The following is a 21,483-nucleotide window of genomic DNA, read 5'->3' on the forward strand; positions in this document are numbered from 1 at the left end:
GATTAAATTCATTGCGACATTGATCAATCCAATTTCTATATATCATCAAATACATGAATGTCTCTCTAAAATGCCCGAGATCGATTGAGAATTTGACCTATCGGTGGAACCGTTGGAATAATTGGGCACTCGGGAACAAGAAAAAATGGGCCCACTGGGCCTGTTCAAAATAGTTGTCAATGATCCACTGGTCCAATCATGACTAACTTTTTGCCTCGTCATCATTCAAATCAACAATAAATAAATACAAGACTTGGCTCTCTCTATAGGTGGTGGAACCGAGTATATATTATATTCAAAGATAAAGGGAAAAAATAAAAAATGAAAAAAACTATATGAACAAAATAATAAAAATTTAAGAACCCAACCAAAACAAATAGTAAAAGTCGAATACCAAGAACAATATTTAAACTTAAAATACATAACTTCAAATTTTTAAGTTTAAATTTTCATTACCCACCAAATGAAACGAATAAAGAAGGCTTGGACTAAAAAGGGAGAAAAAATTAAGAAAGACAAACTATTAAAAAAAAAACTATGTAAAATCTTTAAGTATTTTATACTTACTCTGCGAAGTACAACAAATCCTTTATACATTATTCCCCTAAATATATTCGAAAGAATTAATACTGAGTAATTACGACTTATTCAAATTTAAAATTCAAATCGCTTAAATTGAAAGTCCTTTATACATTATTCCCCTAAATATAATCGAAAGAATTAATACTGAGTAATTACGACTTATTCAAATTTAAAATTCAAATCGCTTAAATTGAAAGTTAAAAAGATCACAATCCATCCATTAACTCAAATAGATAAAAGTTACTCTTTGTCACAATATATTTTTTAAGTAGGAAGAAAAAAAATATTGAGATAAAAAGATTAACATTCATTTCATATACCAATATGAACAGTAATTTGCATACATTCATTTTTTTAAACTCGGCGTACTAAAAAAATCTAGTCTTAGACAAGTCAGGGAGCAACGTGTTTGATAAAGTAATTTTGGTAGGGAACAGGGCCTAGGGGTAGGAGCATGGGGTCCGGCGAAAGCCTTTGACCTCAGAATGGCTATTAAAATAAGCTATGAATCATGACGATGGGGCTATGTAAAATTAAAGCATTAATAAAGCAATGGCGGTGGTGGGCATGGCTGAATCAGATTTTGTCCCACATTTCCTCTCCTTTTGACGCTGCCTTTTTCTAACCCATTTCCTTAATCATCATCGTCATTTCAGCTTCTTTGACCATCCCCATCCCCACCCCCATACACTCTTCTCTTTGTTTCTTTAATTTCCTCGCAAAATTTACTTTATTTTCTTACATCTTTTTTTTTTTTTAAAGGTATGAGTATGATGGTGATTTGTTTATTTGGCCATCATTTTGCACTCATGTTGTAGATATGGATCAAACACTTTCACTGGGATTTCAGTACCCAATTTCAATTATGTGCCTCCTTTAAGCGAGACACGGATTTTCATCTCAAGATCTTAAAATCTTGGATCATCATTTTTACTATTATTATTGTTGTTGTTCAGAAATTGAATTGGAATTAGAATCTAAATAGTTTTGAGTTTCTTTTAAAAAAAAATTTATGTGGAATATGGATTCAAATGTACGACAGAGCACATTGTTGTTATTATATCATTATTTGTTAATGGTGGACCCTGGATGTATTCATGGGAGCCTTATTAACAATTTGTGGAATAAAAGGTAAAAGTGTTAATTTATTATTTTATGTTTATTATTATAGAATTGTGCCCCCATGAAAAGCGCAGCTATTGTTTTTTGTTCTTGTAACGGTATGGGCCTTGCAGCTCAATGTTTAGGGCCGAGCCCAAGACTGGGCCGCATGTTGGATGGGCTTTCTGGATTTTACATTTTTACAGTGCTTTTTAAAAAAGAAAAATGAAAAATAAAGTTCGCATTTGCATTGTTCGTTCTGCAACACTGTAGAATCTCGGAGGAGGAGAGAATCATCGGAAAAGCTCCCTTTGGTTTCCACTTCCCTATTTTATCTATTCCAGATGAAAGAATTCGAAAGAACGCTGGAATTTGGATAGCCATTGTTCTTCTTTGTGATTTTCGATCACAATACCGTCGTTGAAAGAATGTTCAGAAATCTTTATCGACATCACGGCGTGGAGTCCGGTAGGGTATCTTTTCCAAATGGATTGCGCTATGGAGGCGATGAAACTGTGGTTCAGAAAGAACGGCTCCTGCGAGTCGCCGTCCAACTCGTCGACAAGGCGTAGGTTCGTAACTTCGTATCAATGCCGAATCTCTCGTCGGTATTTAAATTCAAGCTGCGGTAATTTCTTTCGGCTTATTCTTTCTGGTGATAGGAATTCGTTTTAAGTCGTGGGAATAAGACTCTGAAGCTATGGCTTTAGCCACTTGTGTAATGTGAATTGGAATTGTTACTATTTCTTCTTATATATTATTGTAATTGTTTTTACCTATGCTTTCGATTCTTCTTCTGTTCATATTTTGATTGTTATTTTCTGTTTACTCTGAAGATCCATCTTTCTCTCGCACCTAAACAACACATTACACGAATTCACACTCTCCTCACTACATCATACACAAGTGACAACCTAAAGAATTACTCTGATTTTTGGCGTAATCAAGAAGACCTAACTATTTTTTGAAAGTTCAAAATGATCAAAGCTCAAGGAATTTCACTTTATTGACTTCAGTTACAGTTTCAGGCTTCTAGCAATATTAATGTTCTTAATGACACAGTTGGCCTGTAGGTTGGTTCCAAATTATCAGCTATCATTTTATGCCCCTTCATCATCACCTTGCCTTTGGAATGTCTCTAATTCCTTGGTACTTTGCTCATGGTTATAGCCAAAGTTTGGCCTGTTCAATCATCACTAGACTAAAAACTTTAAGTTGATAAATTAGAATATATTGATCCGCTTCAATATCTCTACCATCTCCTTTATGCATGGATTTGAATATTAATTTAATTCACAAAGACCAATATTAGAACTGCTACTATCTAGCTCTGATTGAAGGTTCAATTATTATATCAATAAATAAAATAGCTTAGGTTGATAGATTATGATATATCTAATCAGTGCACCAGCTTATAGCTGACAAAAAAGTTATCTTCACATTCCCCAGACTCCATGAGAGTTTCTTGTTGGTTTGTGGTGGCTGATTTCTGCACCCATAACAGGGAGACTTGATCACAAGCTGCAAATAAACTTGGAGTGTGGAGGTTCCAAAGTTTGTGAACTCCTGGCCGATTCCCAAGACTCTTCAATGAGGTTTTAGATTTCGCTCAAAACTAGAATTAACCGAGCATAAACTCAAAAGATGAAGAATCAAAATGTCACCATGGAGATGTAGAAGGAATCTATTGTCTCAAGTCTTAACAAAGCTAAAGCTAACTAACTATTGGGTTATTGGAACAATCTAGGTTAGGCTGTTGGGTTGCAACGACTTTGAGTAATTTAGAAGTAAACCGTCATTATTGAAGATAACAGCAATTCAATTTCCAAATAAAATCTCATCTCCTGGCTGACCCCAGAATTAGATGGCAGACTGATGGATGTGTCATCAAAATCCCAACTGCTGTAACAACCCTTCAACAACCTAACAGAGAGAAACCACTACTTGAGTTCTCAAGTATTTTTTACTTTCATGCCAAAAGAAAGTGACTAGGAAAATAAAATGCATTTGAGTGAGTTAGCAATTTCTTATCCAAGTGTTCAGTGTTTTTGTAATCTTTCAGCCTTTCCCCAATCTCTTAGTTCGCAGTTGCATGTCCTTTTTGTTTCTGCCAAAATGACTGCTAGAACTTACGTTTTGATATTCTTCTTCTGGGCCATCCTCACGGTCATCACCCCCACTCTAATTTTCCTTTCAGAGAACTCAAGGCTTGCCTCTGCTGATTCAACCGGTAAGAAATCAGCTTCTGGCCTATGTAATGAAACTGAAGTGATTTTTTTTCTTCTTCTCGCTTCCGCCTTTGGTTTCAAATTTGATCTTCTTTTAATTCTCTTTAATCAGACAAGATTCATGACTTTGTGTTCATGTTACGTTTGGCAGGTCAGAAAAGTGCGAAAATCAAGACCAGAAAAATGATGGGTCGCTCAGTAGAAGATTCCATGCAAACGCTTATGGCTTTGGTTAAAATGCAAGCAGTGGCAACAGTAGCCGCTCAGGCGCCGGCGCCGGCGCCGACATTGGAAATCTCTGTTGAAGTTCCTGAAAAGGGAGGAGAGAAACAAAATTACAATAGCAAGCAAGACGTCATGTACAAAGAGACAGTGGTCCAAATGCTTTTCGAAGTATGAGGAGAGAGCAATTTCAGGTATGGACGAAATTAAGATTTTAAAATATGAATACAAAATTGACAAAATTTATGTTAGTTGTCTCTTCCATATTTTTATAACGTCTGGGGTGGTTGCAATCCTACTGGGCGTTTGAATTTCGCCATGCTCATCACCGATAATGGCCCAACCATTGATATTTTTCGGGAAATATGGAGGAGAGGCCTTACCCTGTCACTTTCATGACGCAAGTGCGCACCATCTCTTATATTATTGCATACCACCACCAGATTATCGGCATGGCCATGTCGTATTTGCTTGGCCCACAACAATTTATATAATGTATGCTATTTAAAGGATTTATAGTCGGTGTCCATCTTTGTCATCCGATTTTAAAAAATGATTTTATTTTTCTAATAGTTTTTCTCTATTTTAACCATTATGGATTGTTTATTGGTCCAAAGAGACTAGGGTTAATTAGGAGGAAATGAGTTCAAATCCCAGGATGACCACCTACCTTAGGAATTAGTGTAATTCCTATGTGTTTCCCGACACCAAATGTTGGTAGGGTTAGGCGGTTGTTCTGTGAGATTATTCTAGGTGCGGGTAAGCTGACACGGACACTCACGAATATTAAAAAAAAAAAATCTCCATTTTAGTCTTTTTCCCAACTACTATTGTTATAAACTTACTTTGATATATATGTGGAGATAGAACTCGCTAAATGTAAGGAGATAGCACACCGAGAGAGATGATTGGAGAGAGATGATCGGAGAGGGAAAGAAAGAAAGAGATTAAAGGTATCACAATGGAGATAGAAATTAAGCAAGGGCAGCGGGTGACAGAGGGTAAAGGAGAGGAGAGAGAAGAGACGGGTATATACTGCATAAATATCGTGTACCTATATTTTAGTATTAATTATTTATAAAAATACACCTATTTTTTGTTCACATTATTTGTGTACCGTCCCTTACTGTGTTAGTCATGATCCTAGTATTTCTATTTTTAATTATATTTTGTTTATTAATATTTATTATATATTCTTTGAGATTTTTTTTTCCAACCTAAGCTTAACTTAGTGAGACTTTTTAGTACCATTTTCAATAATGGTTTTATTGTTTAAATTTTGTTTTAGATTTTGATTTAGTGAAGATTTCTTTTCCTTAGTTTTGTTATTATAATTCTCCTGCAAATTTGTTGGGAAAATATTTGAATTAAAAAATATAGATAATATTTTTAAAATATTTAAATTATTCTATAAAATTGATAGGAAAAAACATAGGTAGGATTTACTAATAAAAAAAGAAAAAATAATTATTCATTTTAAAATCACGAGAGGATAATTTAGTACCCATGTTTGTATTTTTACTTGGCGATTCTTCAAAAAAGATGTTTGGCCATTTCTATGATGGTTGTTACCCCTATCATTACACTTTAATAAGAATATTAAATGATATAAAAATAAAAATAATATTAAACGACATGAATTTGAGAATTCTTCAAATTAGATCTTTCCGGATGTGCATGGTCTTGACTTATAAATTTGTCGTGGTTCTATTGAGCGTTAATTAAATAATTCCCAATTGTCTAAGTCTGCCTCCATATATATACATTAAAGTTGGTTTTGATGTCAATTTTTAGATTTTCTCAAATTGATTATTGATGTATCCATTCTAAATAAAATTTGATCAAATAAAACAATGACTTAAAAGTCAACTTACTCATGCAATTATAATATATAGCTACCATAATTATATCAAATTATATTTTCAGATGATTGTAGTTAAAATTCCATGGACGTGATATTTTGTTTTATTTCTAGATAAGAGAAGGAAAAAAAATAATGAAACTACTTGGTTCATTTAAAGCTGTTACAATTTTGTAATCAAAATTATGAAACAACAAACCTGTGTATGGAAAGGAATAAATAATATTAAGAATATTAAATTCGAAACTTCCTATAAAATTTTAAATGGAGTAATCAAGCTAATAAAACATGATAATGAGTAATATTTGAAAAATATAATTCAATACATGCTACTTTATTACATTAATATATTATTTTCAATTCTCGAAACAAAAAGAAAATATAACTCATCTTTCTCAATATGAAAACTCAGTGATAGATAAAATAACCAAATATATTTTCACAGACCTTCCACAATATAGATCATAAATTAGTTACAAAAAGGGGAAAAAAAAACAGCAACAACAACAAAAGTTTAATCAAACTGTTCACTGAAACTTCAGAAGATCTCCAAAACTAATTAATTTACAATCCTTTTTCTTTTTCTTTTTATAGCTTATTCACATTATCCTAATTCCTATTGCACGCACACACCGACGCAGCCAGATTTCGGGTTTCTCAAGCAGCACTGACTCCACCGCGACCGAATTTGGAAGCCGCCACGTTTGCCACGTGGAACTGCGATACGTACCTGTTACCAGATCCTTCTGTCACAGGCGGTTCGTTTAGAAATGCCCAGTTGCTCCTTCTCCACCTACAGACCACAACGGTCACACCCCAAGATTTATCATAAATCCTCATCTACAATTATTTAAATGGTTAAAACAATATTTCATCTTATTATTAAAAAATATATATAATACACACCATTAAATCTATTTATTTTGGTTGATTTTAATTCTTATATTTTTAATTTTAATTCACTATTTAAACAACATTTGATTTGGTCTTTTAAACTCTAAAAATGTGACGTAGGTATAAAATTTTAACACAAATTTAAAAATTTTTAGTATATAATCTTGACTATATTTTTATAATATATTAAGTATAACATTAGGTTAAAATTGTGATAAAATAAATAACCAAAACGATCCAATTGAAAAATGGCTAAAATAAATATTTTGAAAATAAGTAGCATTTTAGACCATTTATATTATGGTAATAACAGAAAAAAAAAAGTAAATTATGTTGAAGAATTAAAGTTACCAGCCATTTTTCTTGGGCTTCTCCTCTAAGTCAGCTTCAGATTCCATGGCCATGAAACTCTTATTTGTATTTAATGGAGGCACAGAATTCGATCTCTGAAGATTTCCACCAAATTCCACCTTTTTAATTTCCTGCAAAAGTCACACCCAAAAATAACTTAAAGAAAGAAATAAAGATATAAATAATTATATAGAGAGAGAAAAAAGAGATGATTTGGAGCAGAGACATCAGAGCTCTCCAATGGATCTCTTAAAATGGCTTTCAGATGTTCTTCCTCCAACTGTTTCTTCGTTTTCCAAAACGCTTCAATCTCTTCCCTCGTCAATGATTTATTCCTCCGGTGACTCACTGAAAATAAATAAATAAATCACATAAAAATACTTAATATTTTCTGTAGAATTTTGGGGCGAAACTGAAATAGCATAAAAGAAAAAGTAAGGGTTACCTTGTTCCGGATCACTCGCCCAACCAGCCATTAACGAACCCATTATTATCTCTGAAAATAAACTTTTTCTTCAAACTCCGATGATCTGATGAAATGAAACTGTATGGTTTTCTTAGTACGAAGAGAAAACAAATATTTATAAATACCAAATTGAAGTGGGCGTCTTTATCTTTTGGCTCCGTTCTTATCTAAAACTATATATTATTTTTCATTTTTTTGTTGTTGATTTTAATGAGGTAAAGGGTTTGGTGTTGAAATTGTTGATTGATAATGATAGGCTCCATTAATAATGTCTTTTTTTTTTTTTTTTAAATATCGTGGTTTTTTTGTTTGAGCCCACAGACTTTGGTACTGATATTTTGACCGGTATTGTGTTTTATTTTTTCCTTTGCAAGTAACAAGAAAACTAAAATAAAATAAAATAAAAAGAAATAGAAACTTGAATTTTTATTTCGTCTGTCTTACCCTTATCTAAATACACGTTTTGCTGATTCGTTGCCTCGTTGGGGTGCGTCTTGTTTTGATTTTGAAGCCCGTGGTTTAAACGGCCCAATTATAATGGGCCGACAAATTGTTTTGGACCCATATTGGGTGAAAACTGTCCTGCTGTCATTTTGGTGGCTTCTGGACCGGTAAATTTGGCCCGAGCCCATTGTGTGGTTAGGCAGTTAATTCAGCCCAAATCTTCGTTTAGTTCTATATTTATTTTAATTAAAAATAAACTGCAAATTTAATAAATTTTTATTAATTTCTTTTTGATATCCAATTTTTGTTAGTTAATATTACTCAAAGTAATTAATTCGAGTAAACCGTATTATATTTTTCACTTCATTATCTCTTATCTCTGTAGCTACCTGATCCTCGAGCGACTTTAATATAATTTTATCTCATGCAAACTTTTTTCTTTTTTATTACATCACCTCCGATCTCAAAAGAATGAACATATGTTATTTACCACTTAACTATGTTAATGTTGATTATTTGATTCGTTATACTAAAAAAAAGTTAGGTTGATTAATTTCTTAGTCCAAATAATGAGATGGAGAGATTAGTAACATCAACATTTTAGGAAAATAAATAATATTTTGACCGATTAAACTATGTTTAGATTTGATCGACTAACTTAATTATTTTTTTAGTTAAACAATTACAAGGGTGAGAGTTGACCCATCAATCTTTGAGATAGTATTAACGTCTAATCCATTTGAATTATCTTCATATCGCTGATTGATTAAGTTAGTTATCCATAAGTTGAATCAATTTAAATATTATGGTCAAAGCAAGCATAGTTCTACGTTAATTGACAAATATCTTCAATTAAAAGGTTGTGAGTTCGAATCCCCTCTTCGACATGTTGTACTAAAAAAATTTAATATTATGAAATATCTTTATAAATTTATGTAGTGAATTAATTAATGAGTCTCCATCAAGTTTTCTCCAAAAAAAAAAAAAAGTCCCCATCAAGTACCACGTCACTTTGATTAATCAAGATCTGGATAAAAATTAATTGATTAACGTGATGTGTTATTTGGGAGATAAATGACGTGTCAATTGATTTTCTGATTAGAGTATTCGTATGCGTTCTATTTCATATGATGATAAACATTCCAAGCATCATGCGTGTCCATGAAAAAATTATAAATACGATAATTAATTGCTAATTTAAAGTGTGAAAAAAATTAGTAAATATCGTTTCCTTTTAAAATTTTAAAATTGAAGTACTTAAAAGATTATAAAAATGAACGCATCAATATTTTTACTAACATATTTCAAATCATTAATTAATCGATCATTTATAACATGCCATTTTTATTTCAAAATATTATTTTCAATTCAATAATCTATTATCATCTCAAATATTATATTTATTAATATATAATTGAATATTCACAACTTAAACATAACTTAGTAGATATATATAAAAGTCTAAACCACATTCTTACGTGTTGCTGAACTAAAAAAATAAATATTACATGATAGACATGAAACAAAATAATATAAACGTCACCATTAAATACGATTCAGAAATATATTTTGAACCAAAAAATACCTTTTGATCTTAAAAATCTAAACATGCCCAAAACGATTGATTATAAATTCAAAATATGTGAAGTGAATCATTTTTTTTAGTAAAACAAGTGGGGTAGAGTAATCTAATTACTACAACGGTACTAATATTTTTTCAAAAAACAAAAAAAGAAGAATTTAAAAAATATTAGAATAATACTATTCTAACAATAGTAGAGACTCGACCATATAAGTTTTACGATAAGTTATTGGTGATTTATCCATTGTATTTTTCCCTTTTAGATCAATAATTGAATAGTTGGAGTCAAATCTTTAAGAATAAGAAAGATAATTGATATTTTATTCATTGAGTTATGTTTGGATTAACGTGACTGGTTTAGTTTTAAATCTACAAAATTTTCTTTAAAAAGGTATTTCAATTGGTTAAGTGAGTAAGGTCGTGTCGTGGCAATTACATTGAATAATTAGGTTTGGATTCGCGATCTAATCCGTTAACAACGACAAGAGAAAGAGGGTGGAAGAAATCTAGTGGGGGCGGGCCAAGGAAAGTGAAAGAAGATGGGCCCGGCCCAATTCAAATCATGGAAGAAAATGTAAGCTTGCAAAAGGGCAAGAGAGCCTGGTTGGGCAAAAACTGTCACAAAAATAAAAAGTACCGACCGACAGCATAGCCCAATTCCCATTCCTTGCGCTTTTGCCAGTTTTCATTATTTACTCTCATAATTATCTAATTTTAACTTAGCTTAAATGTCTTACTGAAAAAAAGAAGTCGCATCTTAAAATTTAAGATTACGTATATAATTATTCTTTTATTATTTCATGATTTGAAGTAATTTTTTATATATTAGTTTACTGATTTTTCTTGTTTTGTTAATACTTCTCGTTTAAATTAACCTCCATGGTAACGACCAAATCAGAGGATTAAGTTTTTATTACTATTATTTAAATCTATATTGTGGTATATATTACCTTATGTTAATTGGTTGATTATTGTTAGTCTCAATAATTGAATATTTTACTTTGTTAATTATATCAAATTATAAAGACATGATTCAATCTATTTAAATTATTGTGAATTTTTTTAAAAGGAAAAAATGGTATATTTCGAAGATGGTGCTAGTGCCACTCTTCTAAATATGGTGGGGGCATGCTTCTATAAGAAGGCATTAGTTGTATTTATTTTGTTTAAATAAAAAAAAAATCCTTGTAGGATTATATTTGACAACTATAGTTTCTAATCTTGATGTAATCAAATCATATGAATGATTATATAAAATAGACAATCATTGATTTGACCATAGGAGGCCTAATTACTTCATTCTAGATTTAGTTCATGTATGTGTTGATTTCTATCTATCTAATGAAAAAAATTTAGGCATCCATGATTTTTTTCGTTTGAAAATAAACTTCGTTAGAAACTTAAACTGTTATAAAGGCCATAGAAGAAGATCGAGTAGTTTCCATCAAACGGATAAGCAACACAGGAAATTCGAATAGTAAAAAAACAGGCCTTTGAATTTGGATAGAATCTCTTGTGAAAAGGTAAGAGGTCTTTGCAGTCACTTCTAATTATGGTGGGATGAATTTTGAACTTCCAACCTAAAAAAAGTAAGTATATGATATCTTGCTTTTTCTAGTACAACAAACAAAGTACAACGAACAAATGTGATGTGTGAAGAATTAAAATTCCAAATTTAACTCGATTACGTTAAAAGTTTCAAGTTAAAATGGACTCGGAAAAAAGGAGGGAGAATATAATTGAAAAAGAGGGTGTGGGAAAGCTTATCCAATTGGCAAATACCAATGGAAGGTGGGAAACGAAAAAAAAATTGAGGTCAAATCTGTAAAAGACAGTGGGAAAGTGGGTGGTTTGGTTTGGATCCATGTTGCGGCAGATTATGGGTTGGCGTTGGCGACTTCCGACTTCCAACCAATGCCTCTCTCCTCCACGTGGAGAAGATTAAAAAATTTAAAATTAAACATCTATTAAATTTTTTACTTATAGTTTCTAATTTTTTTAAGAAAAATAAGTATTCCACGATTACTTATGTTTTTTTACTCACTTATTTTTTAAAGATTTTCAAAATTTTGATTTTTTTTTCTTGTTTCTGTTTCCAATTTATTCCAAAACATAAATAAAATATTGTTTTATCATTTTTAAATTCATGAAGGGTGGAGTATGTAATCCTATTTTTCTTTATTAAAAAGGGATAAACAAAAACAACAAATTATAACATTACTATTTGTTAACTATTTAGTTTTATGTTTTAAAAAATTATGCTTGTTTTTTACCATTTCATTAATAAATTTCATCTCTCTTAAAAACATATTTAAATTATTCGCTAAATTTAAAAAACAAAAAACAAGTTTTTTTCTCTTTTCTAAAACTACCCTTTTCATTATTAAATTTGACCTAGATTTTAAAAATATTTAAAACAACTATATAACGTAGCTTTAAAAATAAAAAACGAAAAACGAAAATTGTTATTAAACGACACCTAAGGTATCGCTTGATATTCATTATGTTTTAAAAAATTAAATTTGGAGAGACTACTTCCATCAATATATATTTATTTATTTCACGGTCTACTTTTCAAAAATATTCTAATAATCTCAGCAAAATTCTGAAAACTAGAAAAAAAAAAGTAGCTTTAAAAACTTATTTTTGATTTTGAAATCAATTTCAAATATAATTTTTAAGAAAGGTAGAAATATACTATGAAATTTGTGAACAAATCAGTACAATGTTTGAAATGAGAATAAGATTTAGGGACCCCCATATCCCATTTCTATTCAAATTTCAAATATATATCCTTCCCTACTTCTCTTCTTGTTTTCTGTTGGAATTATATGTTTGGTTTTACTTTTCTTTGTTAAAACCCATACAGACATCCACCAAACCCTCCACCACAAATATGGCTTCTTTTTCTTAGCTTCTTCTACTCTCTTTTTCCCTCATCTCCTCACTTATCCCTTTGATTTGCCCTACTTAGTCACACCAATTACTCAATTATTGTCCGCTATTACTACTACGTTCAAGTTAGAATTATTCGATAACCTACTTATATATTATTTTTAATTCATATTTTTATCACATATGTTTGATACGAGGGAGACTTGTTAAATACAAATTTATAAATGTGTGTCATTTATTAAGAGGTCATATTTTTAAGTTTTTTTATTAATAAATTCTTATTATCAATTAACATTACCAAATTTGTAACTTGTGAAATGATACTTTTTATTGGTGTATTATCTATAGCGATCGTTTATTATGGGTTAAGTAAGGTACTCTGTGTTGGAACTGATAGGGAAATTAGATGAAAACGATTGTTTTGCCGCGGTTAAACCACTATCTTGAAAGCAATTTCGGTACGACCATGATGTTAAATCGTATGTACGTCGGTTGCTCTCAAAGGTTAACATAACTCCGAACTCAGACGTGCACTCGTCGGAGTCGCATGAAATCGAAGAACACGCTTAGAAAATTTTGTCAACAGCTCATAAACCCCTGTGCAAAAGGAAACTTGATTTTGTTTAAAATGGGAAAAGAAAAAAGTTGTAACTTAATTAATTAAAATGTTACCAAACAAAATTAATTACTTAATTAAAACGTTAAATAATTAATTCAATAATGTTCAAGTAATTAAAATATATAAAACGTTTTTTTTTCAAAACTATAAAAGAGATGTTTAATTTTACCTTTTGTCAATATATTTGTGATTCCTAACACTATGAATTGATCAAGTGAAATTTATAAATTTTTTATTTTATGGATAGACATGTCTTAATCTTTAAAATAAAATATAAAATATAAAATTTACCAAATTAATAATGACTTAAAAATAAACATCTTCTTCTCTCGGAGGTTCACTAAAGATGAAAGAAAAAGAAAAATTGAATCTTTCCAAAAAATTTATGAACGAATTTGAAAAAATGGCATAAATAAGAATGGAATATTTAAATTTGTGAAAGTAAAATTTTTAAAATATGGACGAGAAATAGATGAGTAATTTTCACAAATTACGAAAATCACAAAAACCCATACATCACCAACTATTTAAAAACCAGAAGTGTTTATATAAAATTATAAATTTACAGAAATTTGAATAAAAATGTTTCTTGCAAGTTGCGAAAAAAAAAAAGAAAAGAAAAGAAAAAGTGTCACCCTCACAACTCAGCAGGGAGAGAATTTGGTGGGGGCCACACGGTGGAGGAGCCTTAGCCTTTGCCCTCAGGGGTACTGAGAGAATCGTAGCTGGCATGCACCGGACCGGCCGGCTCAATGCCACGCTGATCATCTGTCAGACAGCACATCATAATAATTATAATTATAATAATAATCCGACGTGGCTTTCCTCACGCATTATGTAAGGGTTATTGAAACCTAGGCAAGGGCTTGCACGTGCAGCTGTGACTCCCTCTGCCACCACTTTACCCACTTTGTCTCTTTTCTACCTTCCCCAACTGTCCATCCTTCCTCCTATCTTATCTAATTAATTTAATTTGATTTTGATGACCTCTTTATTTCACTGTTTATTTAAACTTATGTAAATCTTTTCGTTCTAGGGTCTTTTCTACAATCTTAAATATGGAAAATCAATTCTTTTTTTAATATGGTTTAGCACTAGTATAGTTGGTTGCAAGTTTGAATTTCAACTTTATAATATTTGTGACGTGATATGATTTTTTTTAAAAATATTAGTATTTATATTTAATTTTTTATTTCATTCTTATACTTCAAAGATGTTAGTATCGTCAAATATAATTTTTCAAAGGTACACATTATTAGTAATTAGACAAAAAGTGTCGATAAGTTATTTTTTCTTATGAAACATAGATGTTAATTATAGTAGCCATCTATTCGGAATTAATTTGTATAATTTTTAGTAACCAAATATAGTAAGGAGATTTTGAGGTGCAAATTGATTCGGACATTTGTAAATATTAAAAAAAATGATTTTGGGACTCAAGAGTGAATTCAACCTTAAAACAAGATTATCTAACATTTTTTTCCGTTCAAAAGGTAAAATGCAATCAAAATTCATATTTTGAAACCAATTTGAGTTATCAAACCTTTTAAAGTTATTAAAATGACGTGTGTTACATCATCAAGAATATTTTGAAAATCAATAAATAAATTATCGTGCGTGATTCCTATTATTCTTCTTGATATATTGAAAACCCAAAAAAAAAAAAAAAAGTTTCTTATTTGATGAATTATAATGTAAGTAGATATGGATAATTATGAACTTTTTTAAACATGTAAAGACAAAAGTTAAAAATGGCTAAATTGTGAAAAATACGTTGAACTTTGTAATTGGTTTAAAAAAATATTCTTTATCTTTTCAAAATATCTTAAACTTTAATAAACATTTCAAATACCTTAAAAGAGAGACGTTTAAGTAAATATTTTGTAGGAAAAATTTATATTTTAAAAATATTATAAAAATATTTATAAAAAGTTAAACGGTAGTAATTGAAACTTTTGAAGTACATATGTGTGTTTTTAAAATAAATGACAAAATTTGTAGGAGGATGTTTGTAATTTGGCAAAAATTAAAACTAATTTAACTCAAAAAACATTACTCGAAGTTTCATAAAAAATAATATATTGTACAATGAAGTACGAGGGTGTAAAAAAAGATTTTCATAAAATGACGGGCATGTTGGGACACGTGTGACGTGGAGATTGGATGGTAGGTATTCCATTTCTAACTAACCATGACGTGTCATACATACGTCCACTCGCACGTGGTCCAAACAGGGCACGCCGCACCATTGATGGATGATGTGCAACTAATTTTTTTATTTTATTCTAATGTCTCGGCCTGCTTTTCCCTTGTTTTATAGTTAATTATACTGATTTTTTTTATAAAAATTATACTGATTTAAATATACAAAATCATTTAAAAAAATTATACTAATTTAAATAATTTACATACATACAAAAATCATCGCAACATTAAAAATTATTTTCTAATATTTTTTAAAAGATATCCGGAGACCATGGTTATTCAAAATGAATATGGGTACTTTTATTTAATTCTTGATGACTATTTTCTATCCAAATATAATATATTTCGACATATAATCTACTTTGTGTTTCTTGGATTCATACTTCGTGTACTTTCAATTGTATATAAATATTTATTTGTTAAAAGTGATGAGAAACCTATAAATGTATTATTTGCATTGATATTCCTAAAGATGAAAAATATAGAAAATAATAAAATTTATTAAATATTATCGTATACATATATTATTTCTTAGTTTTCTCGTGGTTTCTAGGAAAAACTTCATAAATGAATAAAAATATTTTTGTAATTTTGGATAACTTGCATTAGAGAAATAATTCATAGGGCATCAATGAATATATAATTTGACAAGAGATAAGTTATGCTTGAAAATGACTATTCAAGTGAAATAGGCTTTTGGGTGATGCACTCACTTCCTTATTTAATTAAAAAAATTATTCAATTGTGTTGTGCACATTTTGTTTCGTGGCATGTTAGATAAAAATATTAATATCAATCTAGGCATAGTTCAACCGGTTAAAGTATTATCGATCAAAAGATCGAGAATTCGAATCGTCAACCTATCCATTGTTGAATCAATAGACTTCATTTTCTTGATCGGTATATGTCAAATATCAGTGAGCTATCGTTTTGACCCTCGTTGAATTATGTTAACAATTAACATCGACAAAAAAGTGATATTTTGAATCTACAAGAAGTTGTACACGTGTGAAGGAAGCGTGTGTATGGGAATTTAAAGAAAGTATGGCGGCAATGATTACAGTTAAACATATCCATTGGTGCACTGAACACCAACCGGAGCAGAGTGGCGTTTAACCAACACTGCCGTGCCATTTTGTTTCGCCTATCGAGTGATATGGGCCCTACTTCCACGCAATGATGAGGATCTATAAGGACCATTTTTCTTTATTTCTTTTTTTTTCCTACTTTTCTTTTGTAATTATATTTATGATTCGTTGGTCCGTGTCTAATCTTATAAATAATAATTTTATTTTTCTGTTTATAATCAAATCATTCTTTCTATCTGATTTTCTGTTCAATGTTCATGTAATAACTTCTCTATCTTTAATAGTTTAATCACTTTTTTAACATTTTCATTAAATATCTTTCTAACATTTTGATTAAGATAATAAACCAAGATTACGATTAATTAAAACGAATAATGGAAGGGCATCAAGGAAAAATTATTTATTTTATTTTCTGTGAAAATAAGAAAAGGCATGTGTATGGGAATTAAAAGGAATTTATTTATTAAATTAAAAGTAGAGTTAAGGAGATGTATGGACATGGATGTAGACATGAGATGTGAGGGTGTACGCAAAAGCTGTAAATAAGTACAACCAAACATGTCCTACGGAGCTTCAACATATCCTCCATTGCACTCATTCATTCCCCACTATTTTAAATTATAAAATCATTTCCATATCTCATTTTATTGAATGTCTTTCTTCACCCTTACAAATAATAAAATAAGGCTAAAGTATTAAAATGCATATTTGAATATTCTATTTAACTCAATCCACCAACTTAGAAAGTTTGAGCATGTGTAATAAATTTTGAATTATGTTAGTCTTTAATTATCTCTATCATATTATCAATATTCGATTAAGATATATATTATCTACTAAAAGGGTGAAGTTTTGAATTTTTCCTCTCATATATATATATATATTTATATTTATATCTTAATATTTTGAATAAGATCCCACGATCAACTAAAGTTTTTATCTTTTGAAATCTTAACCTAAAATGCTTATTTTAAAATGAATGTTGGAGTTAAAATGTTTATCTATGACATATTTGAGAGTAAACACATTTAAAAAAAAAATAGGAAGAAAATTCATTTTGAATTACAGGTATGTTTGGAATTTTAAAAATATAGAAGCACAAAAAATGATTATATAAAATCCCTCAAAATAATGATGTAAGATTATGTCCTCTCATTTCATTTTAAAAAAATGGTACATTATGTCTTGAGAAAGTTTACAAATGAAATAGATATAAAATTAAAAGACCACATACATATATTTTTAAAAGATATAAAATTACAAATCTGAAGGAAGAGATTTGATTTTTGATTTTTTACTTAAAAAATGAAAATTTTAATATCTTAACCAACAAAATTATGCTAAAGTTTGTACTAAATATATAAATATATAATTTAAGTGTACATGAAATAGGAAATATGTTTAAACTATAATAGTATTGTAAAGAATTTTTTGTCGAGTAGAGGAATTGTAAATATTGAAACTTACATTAAAAGTTGTATTGATTTAAATCAATTCTTTTACATATTTTAAATTAAAATTTGATATATTTCACCCTTAAACCAATGTAAAAGACATCTTATAACTTTAAATTATAAATTTCACTACTTTATGACTAATATTTTAAAAAGAGAGTATTTTTACCTTATCTATTTATTTTAAAACTATTAAAAGTGATGTGAAATTATTCATTTTGACGATTCCAAAAATATGTTTTCAGACCCTTTTGTTGAATATTATTATTTTCAATAATGTAACTTCACGTGAGGCCGGGCCATCCTTCTTGCAATTACCAAGAACGTGCATTGAACTTCCTACAGACAGACCACTACAAGGGAACGTGGACCTCAACGCAGTCCACCAATAAGAAGCCTCCACCATTTCGGAGTGAGCGGCTACACAGGAGAATAGCCTATGAGTTTAACGGACGAGAATCGAGAAACGGGGTGGTTAAAAAACGATTAATAAGATGACGATGAGAATTTGGGATCCAAAGGGCTAAACATCGAATATTTGTGTGTGGCTCTGTGGCTCTACCTCTCGCCGGGACGGAGAAGCGGAGGAGGAGGTGGCGGCGGCCGCGGCGGTGCTGAGGACTGAGGACGAGGAGACGACTTAGCGTTGTGGAATAATCAAGGGAGATTTTCTCTAGCTCTCCTCTCCAATTTCTCTCTTCCTCAAACATTGCTGCCCTTTCGATTTAAAACGGGAATTGAAGGTGGAGGGAAGAAACTATTTGCTGTATTTCCTCTGATTCGATCCATCAAGTTCTTCCGAATTCCGCAGAATCTTTTGGATATTTGTCCTCTCGGCGGTTTCCCCCGCTGTTCTTCTCATTTTTCCGGTACGCGGCTCATCCTTTTCTTCATCTGTTTGCTTATTGTTTCTTCGTCTATTGATTTTAGGTTTCTGAATGCATCGGAGATGTGAGAAACAAACGAGATTTGAACTTTCGGGTTCTACTTTCGCATCGTTTGATTAGTGTTTCTGTTCGTTTAACGTGTTTAATCTGTTATCTCAACGAACCTACTTATCTAGGATTTTGGTAATTTGAATGGATGTATTATGCGTATCTGGTGCTGTTTTCCGTTGGTTTCGTCGGAACTGTTTGAATCAGAGTTATTAATTTCTATCGTCTGTGTGTGTGTGTGATTAGTGAAAGGAATAGTGGTATCGCGATGCCTCTGAGAGGCATAATTCGTGAGCAGAGTGAAATACGAGAAGGCAGTGGGAATACATCGAGAAAATCGAGGGAGGGAGTTCAAATGCGTCACCTCGGGAAGTCGCATATTGTGCCTGAGCAGCCTTCATCCTCTTTTCCGGTTCCGTTTGAACAAAGCCGTTGGGCAAATTTGCCTCCGGAGCTTCTCCTTGACATAATTCAGCGTGTAGAAGCGAGGGAAACCTCTTGGCCTTCCCGCCGGGATGTTGTTGCGTGTGCTTCAGTTTGCCGGTCTTGGCGGATGGTTACAAAGGAAGTTGTGAGAACTCCCGAACAGTGTGGCTGGATCACGTTCCCAATTTCTCTTAAGCAGGTATTTATTTTCCCCCAAATCCTTCGAGGTAGTCTTTGAGTTCCATAAGAAACCGGGGCTTTAAAGTTTTAACCTCTAATTCTTCTCTGTTTTTGACTTAATTTATTAGCCGGGACCAAGAGACACCCCAATCCAGTGCTTCATTAAGAGAGAAAGGGCAACTTCAACGTTTCGACTCTATCTCGGGCTAAGCCCTGGTAATTCTCTTTATTCTTTTTCTTTTTCTATCAACGATTTTTGCCTCTCTAGAATACCCCTTCTCCATCGAGATTGTGGATTACGCATCCTTTTTGTGAAATTCATTTCCGTAGAGAATAAAGCTTTTTTTGTTGTTGCCATGCTGAAGCTTCGAATCAAAGTGTTTCAGAATATGCAACAGCTGCACTATCATTTTTTATGTAATCAAATGCCCTTTTTCTTGATGAAGTTTGAAGTAAGTTGTGGAGCCGAAGCCATCACTTTGTTTAAAGGGACAATGTTAATTAACATTATTTGGAGGTTGGGTTAAGTTCCTTTAATATAATAGGTTGTGAAGTCGAGCATAAATTTGATATATGATTTAGTTATTCAAGCTACATGTTTGCTAAGGTAAAATTAGATTTTTGAAACCCGCCTTTCACTTTCAAGCTTCACGCTTCTTACAAATTATAGATATAAACTTCTCACTCAGGCAAAACTTCCCCTAAAATTTCTAAGTTATACACTAATTTCTGTGGCCTCAACACGATATATATTAATCAGATTGTTTATTTCAATTACAGCCCTGTCCGGTAATCTAAGTAAACTGTTGCTAACTGCAAGAAGAATCCGGCGGGCAATAAATACACAGTTCATTGTATCGTTAGTTCCAGACGATTTCTCTCGAGCAAGCAACAATTACATTGGAAAGTTAAGGTAAGCCATAGCCATAGCTTACGCTGGTTTATGTTGCTGAGAACTGCAGACGGTTTGTTTTGTTTTTAATCAATGAACTGAAAGTTGATACGATTGATCAGGTCAAATTTCCTGGGGACCAAGTTTTCAATTTACGACAGTCAGCCTCCGCATGACCAAAAATTGCGAACTGGTAGAACTAGCAGATTAAAAAGAAGAATCCATTTGAAACAGGTCTGTCCAAGTAAAACTGCGACCAACTATAAGGTTGCTGCCGTAGCGTTCGAGCTCAACATCCTCCGGACCAGAGGTCCCAGAAGAATGAGGTGCACCATGGATTCGATACCGGTTGCAGCGGTCGAGGAGGGTGGCACTGCCCCAACACCAACAGAGTTTAAAGACGGTATGAACGAGCATCATTCTTCCACATCAGTTTGCAAAGGAAAGAAGCCGATAACCGAGTCGCCGGAGCCTCAGGAACCAATAGCTCCATTGGTATTGAAGAACAAATCTCCGAGATGGCATGAGCAGCTACAGTGTTGGTGCCTAAATTTCAAAGGGCGTGTCACAGTTGCATCGGTAAAGAACTTCCAGCTGGTTGCTGCTGCGGAGACGAATCAAAATGTGTCTGCAGCTGAGCAAGAGAAAGTGATTCTGCAGTTTGGAAAGATTGGGAAGGATATTTTCACGATGGATTATCGGTATCCTCTCTCAGCTTTCCAAGCCTTTGCAATTTGCCTGAGTAGCTTCGATACCAAACCAGCCTGTGAATGACCATTACTCAAAACAAATTGGCTCCAAAATTTTCCAATTGTATATATTATTTTGGGAAGAAGCTTCGTTTTAGACATTGTATTCAGTAATCAGGCAACAATCTCTGTGATGATGGTTGGGTAGTAAATTATGAAATGAGCACAAGCTCCAAAAATCTTTTTTCATCTTTTAGCGTATTTGGGATTGGGATGACTTTGAAAAAAATGCTTTTAAAATTAAAACACTTTTTCATAGTTTACTTGGTGCATTTTGAGAGTAATTTGGTATGCCTACAATTACTTGGG

The 21,483-nt window shown here is 31.6% G+C and overlaps 3 protein-coding genes across 5 annotated transcripts; 2 read left to right on the forward strand and 1 right to left on the reverse strand.

Annotated features, from left to right (window-relative positions):
• Nucleotides 1–1,908: 1,908 nt before the first annotated feature.
• LOC111004493 (uncharacterized) lies at nucleotides 1,909–5,277 on the forward strand. Of its 3 annotated transcripts, XM_088119396.1 has the most exons (4): nucleotides 1,909–2,311; nucleotides 3,881–3,913; nucleotides 4,063–4,327; nucleotides 5,001–5,277. In XM_088119396.1, exons 1-3 carry the CDS (start codon nucleotides 2,170–2,172, stop codon nucleotides 4,308–4,310), a joined length of 423 nt encoding a protein of 140 aa, XP_087975522.1. In that variant the 5' UTR covers nucleotides 1,909–2,169; the 3' UTR covers nucleotides 4,311–4,327; nucleotides 5,001–5,277. The 3 variants fall into 3 exon arrangements, 2 of the variants coding, with proteins under 2 accessions (XP_087975522.1, XP_022142779.1); XR_002602794.2 differs by lacking the exon at nucleotides 5,001–5,277 and having other exon boundaries at nucleotides 1,909–2,255; nucleotides 4,063–4,714; XM_022287087.2 differs by lacking the exon at nucleotides 5,001–5,277 and having other exon boundaries at nucleotides 4,063–4,714.
• A 1,132-nt stretch (nucleotides 5,278–6,409) lies between these two features.
• Nucleotides 6,410–7,848, reverse strand: LOC111018241 (uncharacterized). Its single transcript, XM_022294289.2, has 4 exons — nucleotides 7,685–7,848; nucleotides 7,466–7,587; nucleotides 7,240–7,370; nucleotides 6,410–6,787 (listed from the first exon to the last, which is right to left on the reverse strand). The coding sequence occupies exons 1-4, from the start codon at nucleotides 7,725–7,727 to the stop codon at nucleotides 6,652–6,654; spliced, it is 432 nt and encodes a 143-aa protein (XP_022149981.1). The 5' UTR covers nucleotides 7,728–7,848; the 3' UTR covers nucleotides 6,410–6,651.
• A 10,606-nt stretch (nucleotides 7,849–18,454) lies between these two features.
• Nucleotides 18,455–21,363, forward strand: LOC111013047 (tubby-like F-box protein 5). Its single transcript, XM_022287406.2, has 5 exons — nucleotides 18,455–18,861; nucleotides 19,174–19,552; nucleotides 19,662–19,749; nucleotides 20,314–20,446; nucleotides 20,548–21,363. Exons 2-5 carry the CDS (start codon nucleotides 19,196–19,198, stop codon nucleotides 21,197–21,199), a joined length of 1,230 nt encoding a protein of 409 aa, XP_022143098.1. The 5' UTR covers nucleotides 18,455–18,861; nucleotides 19,174–19,195; the 3' UTR covers nucleotides 21,200–21,363.
• Nucleotides 21,364–21,483: the final 120 nt, after the last annotated feature.

This window comes from Momordica charantia (genome assembly GCF_013281855.1).
Source record: "Momordica charantia cultivar OHB3-1 chromosome 11 unlocalized genomic scaffold, Mcharantia_2.0 BLBB01000011.1, whole genome shotgun sequence".
Classification (NCBI taxonomy): Eukaryota; Viridiplantae; Streptophyta; class Magnoliopsida; order Cucurbitales; family Cucurbitaceae; genus Momordica; species Momordica charantia.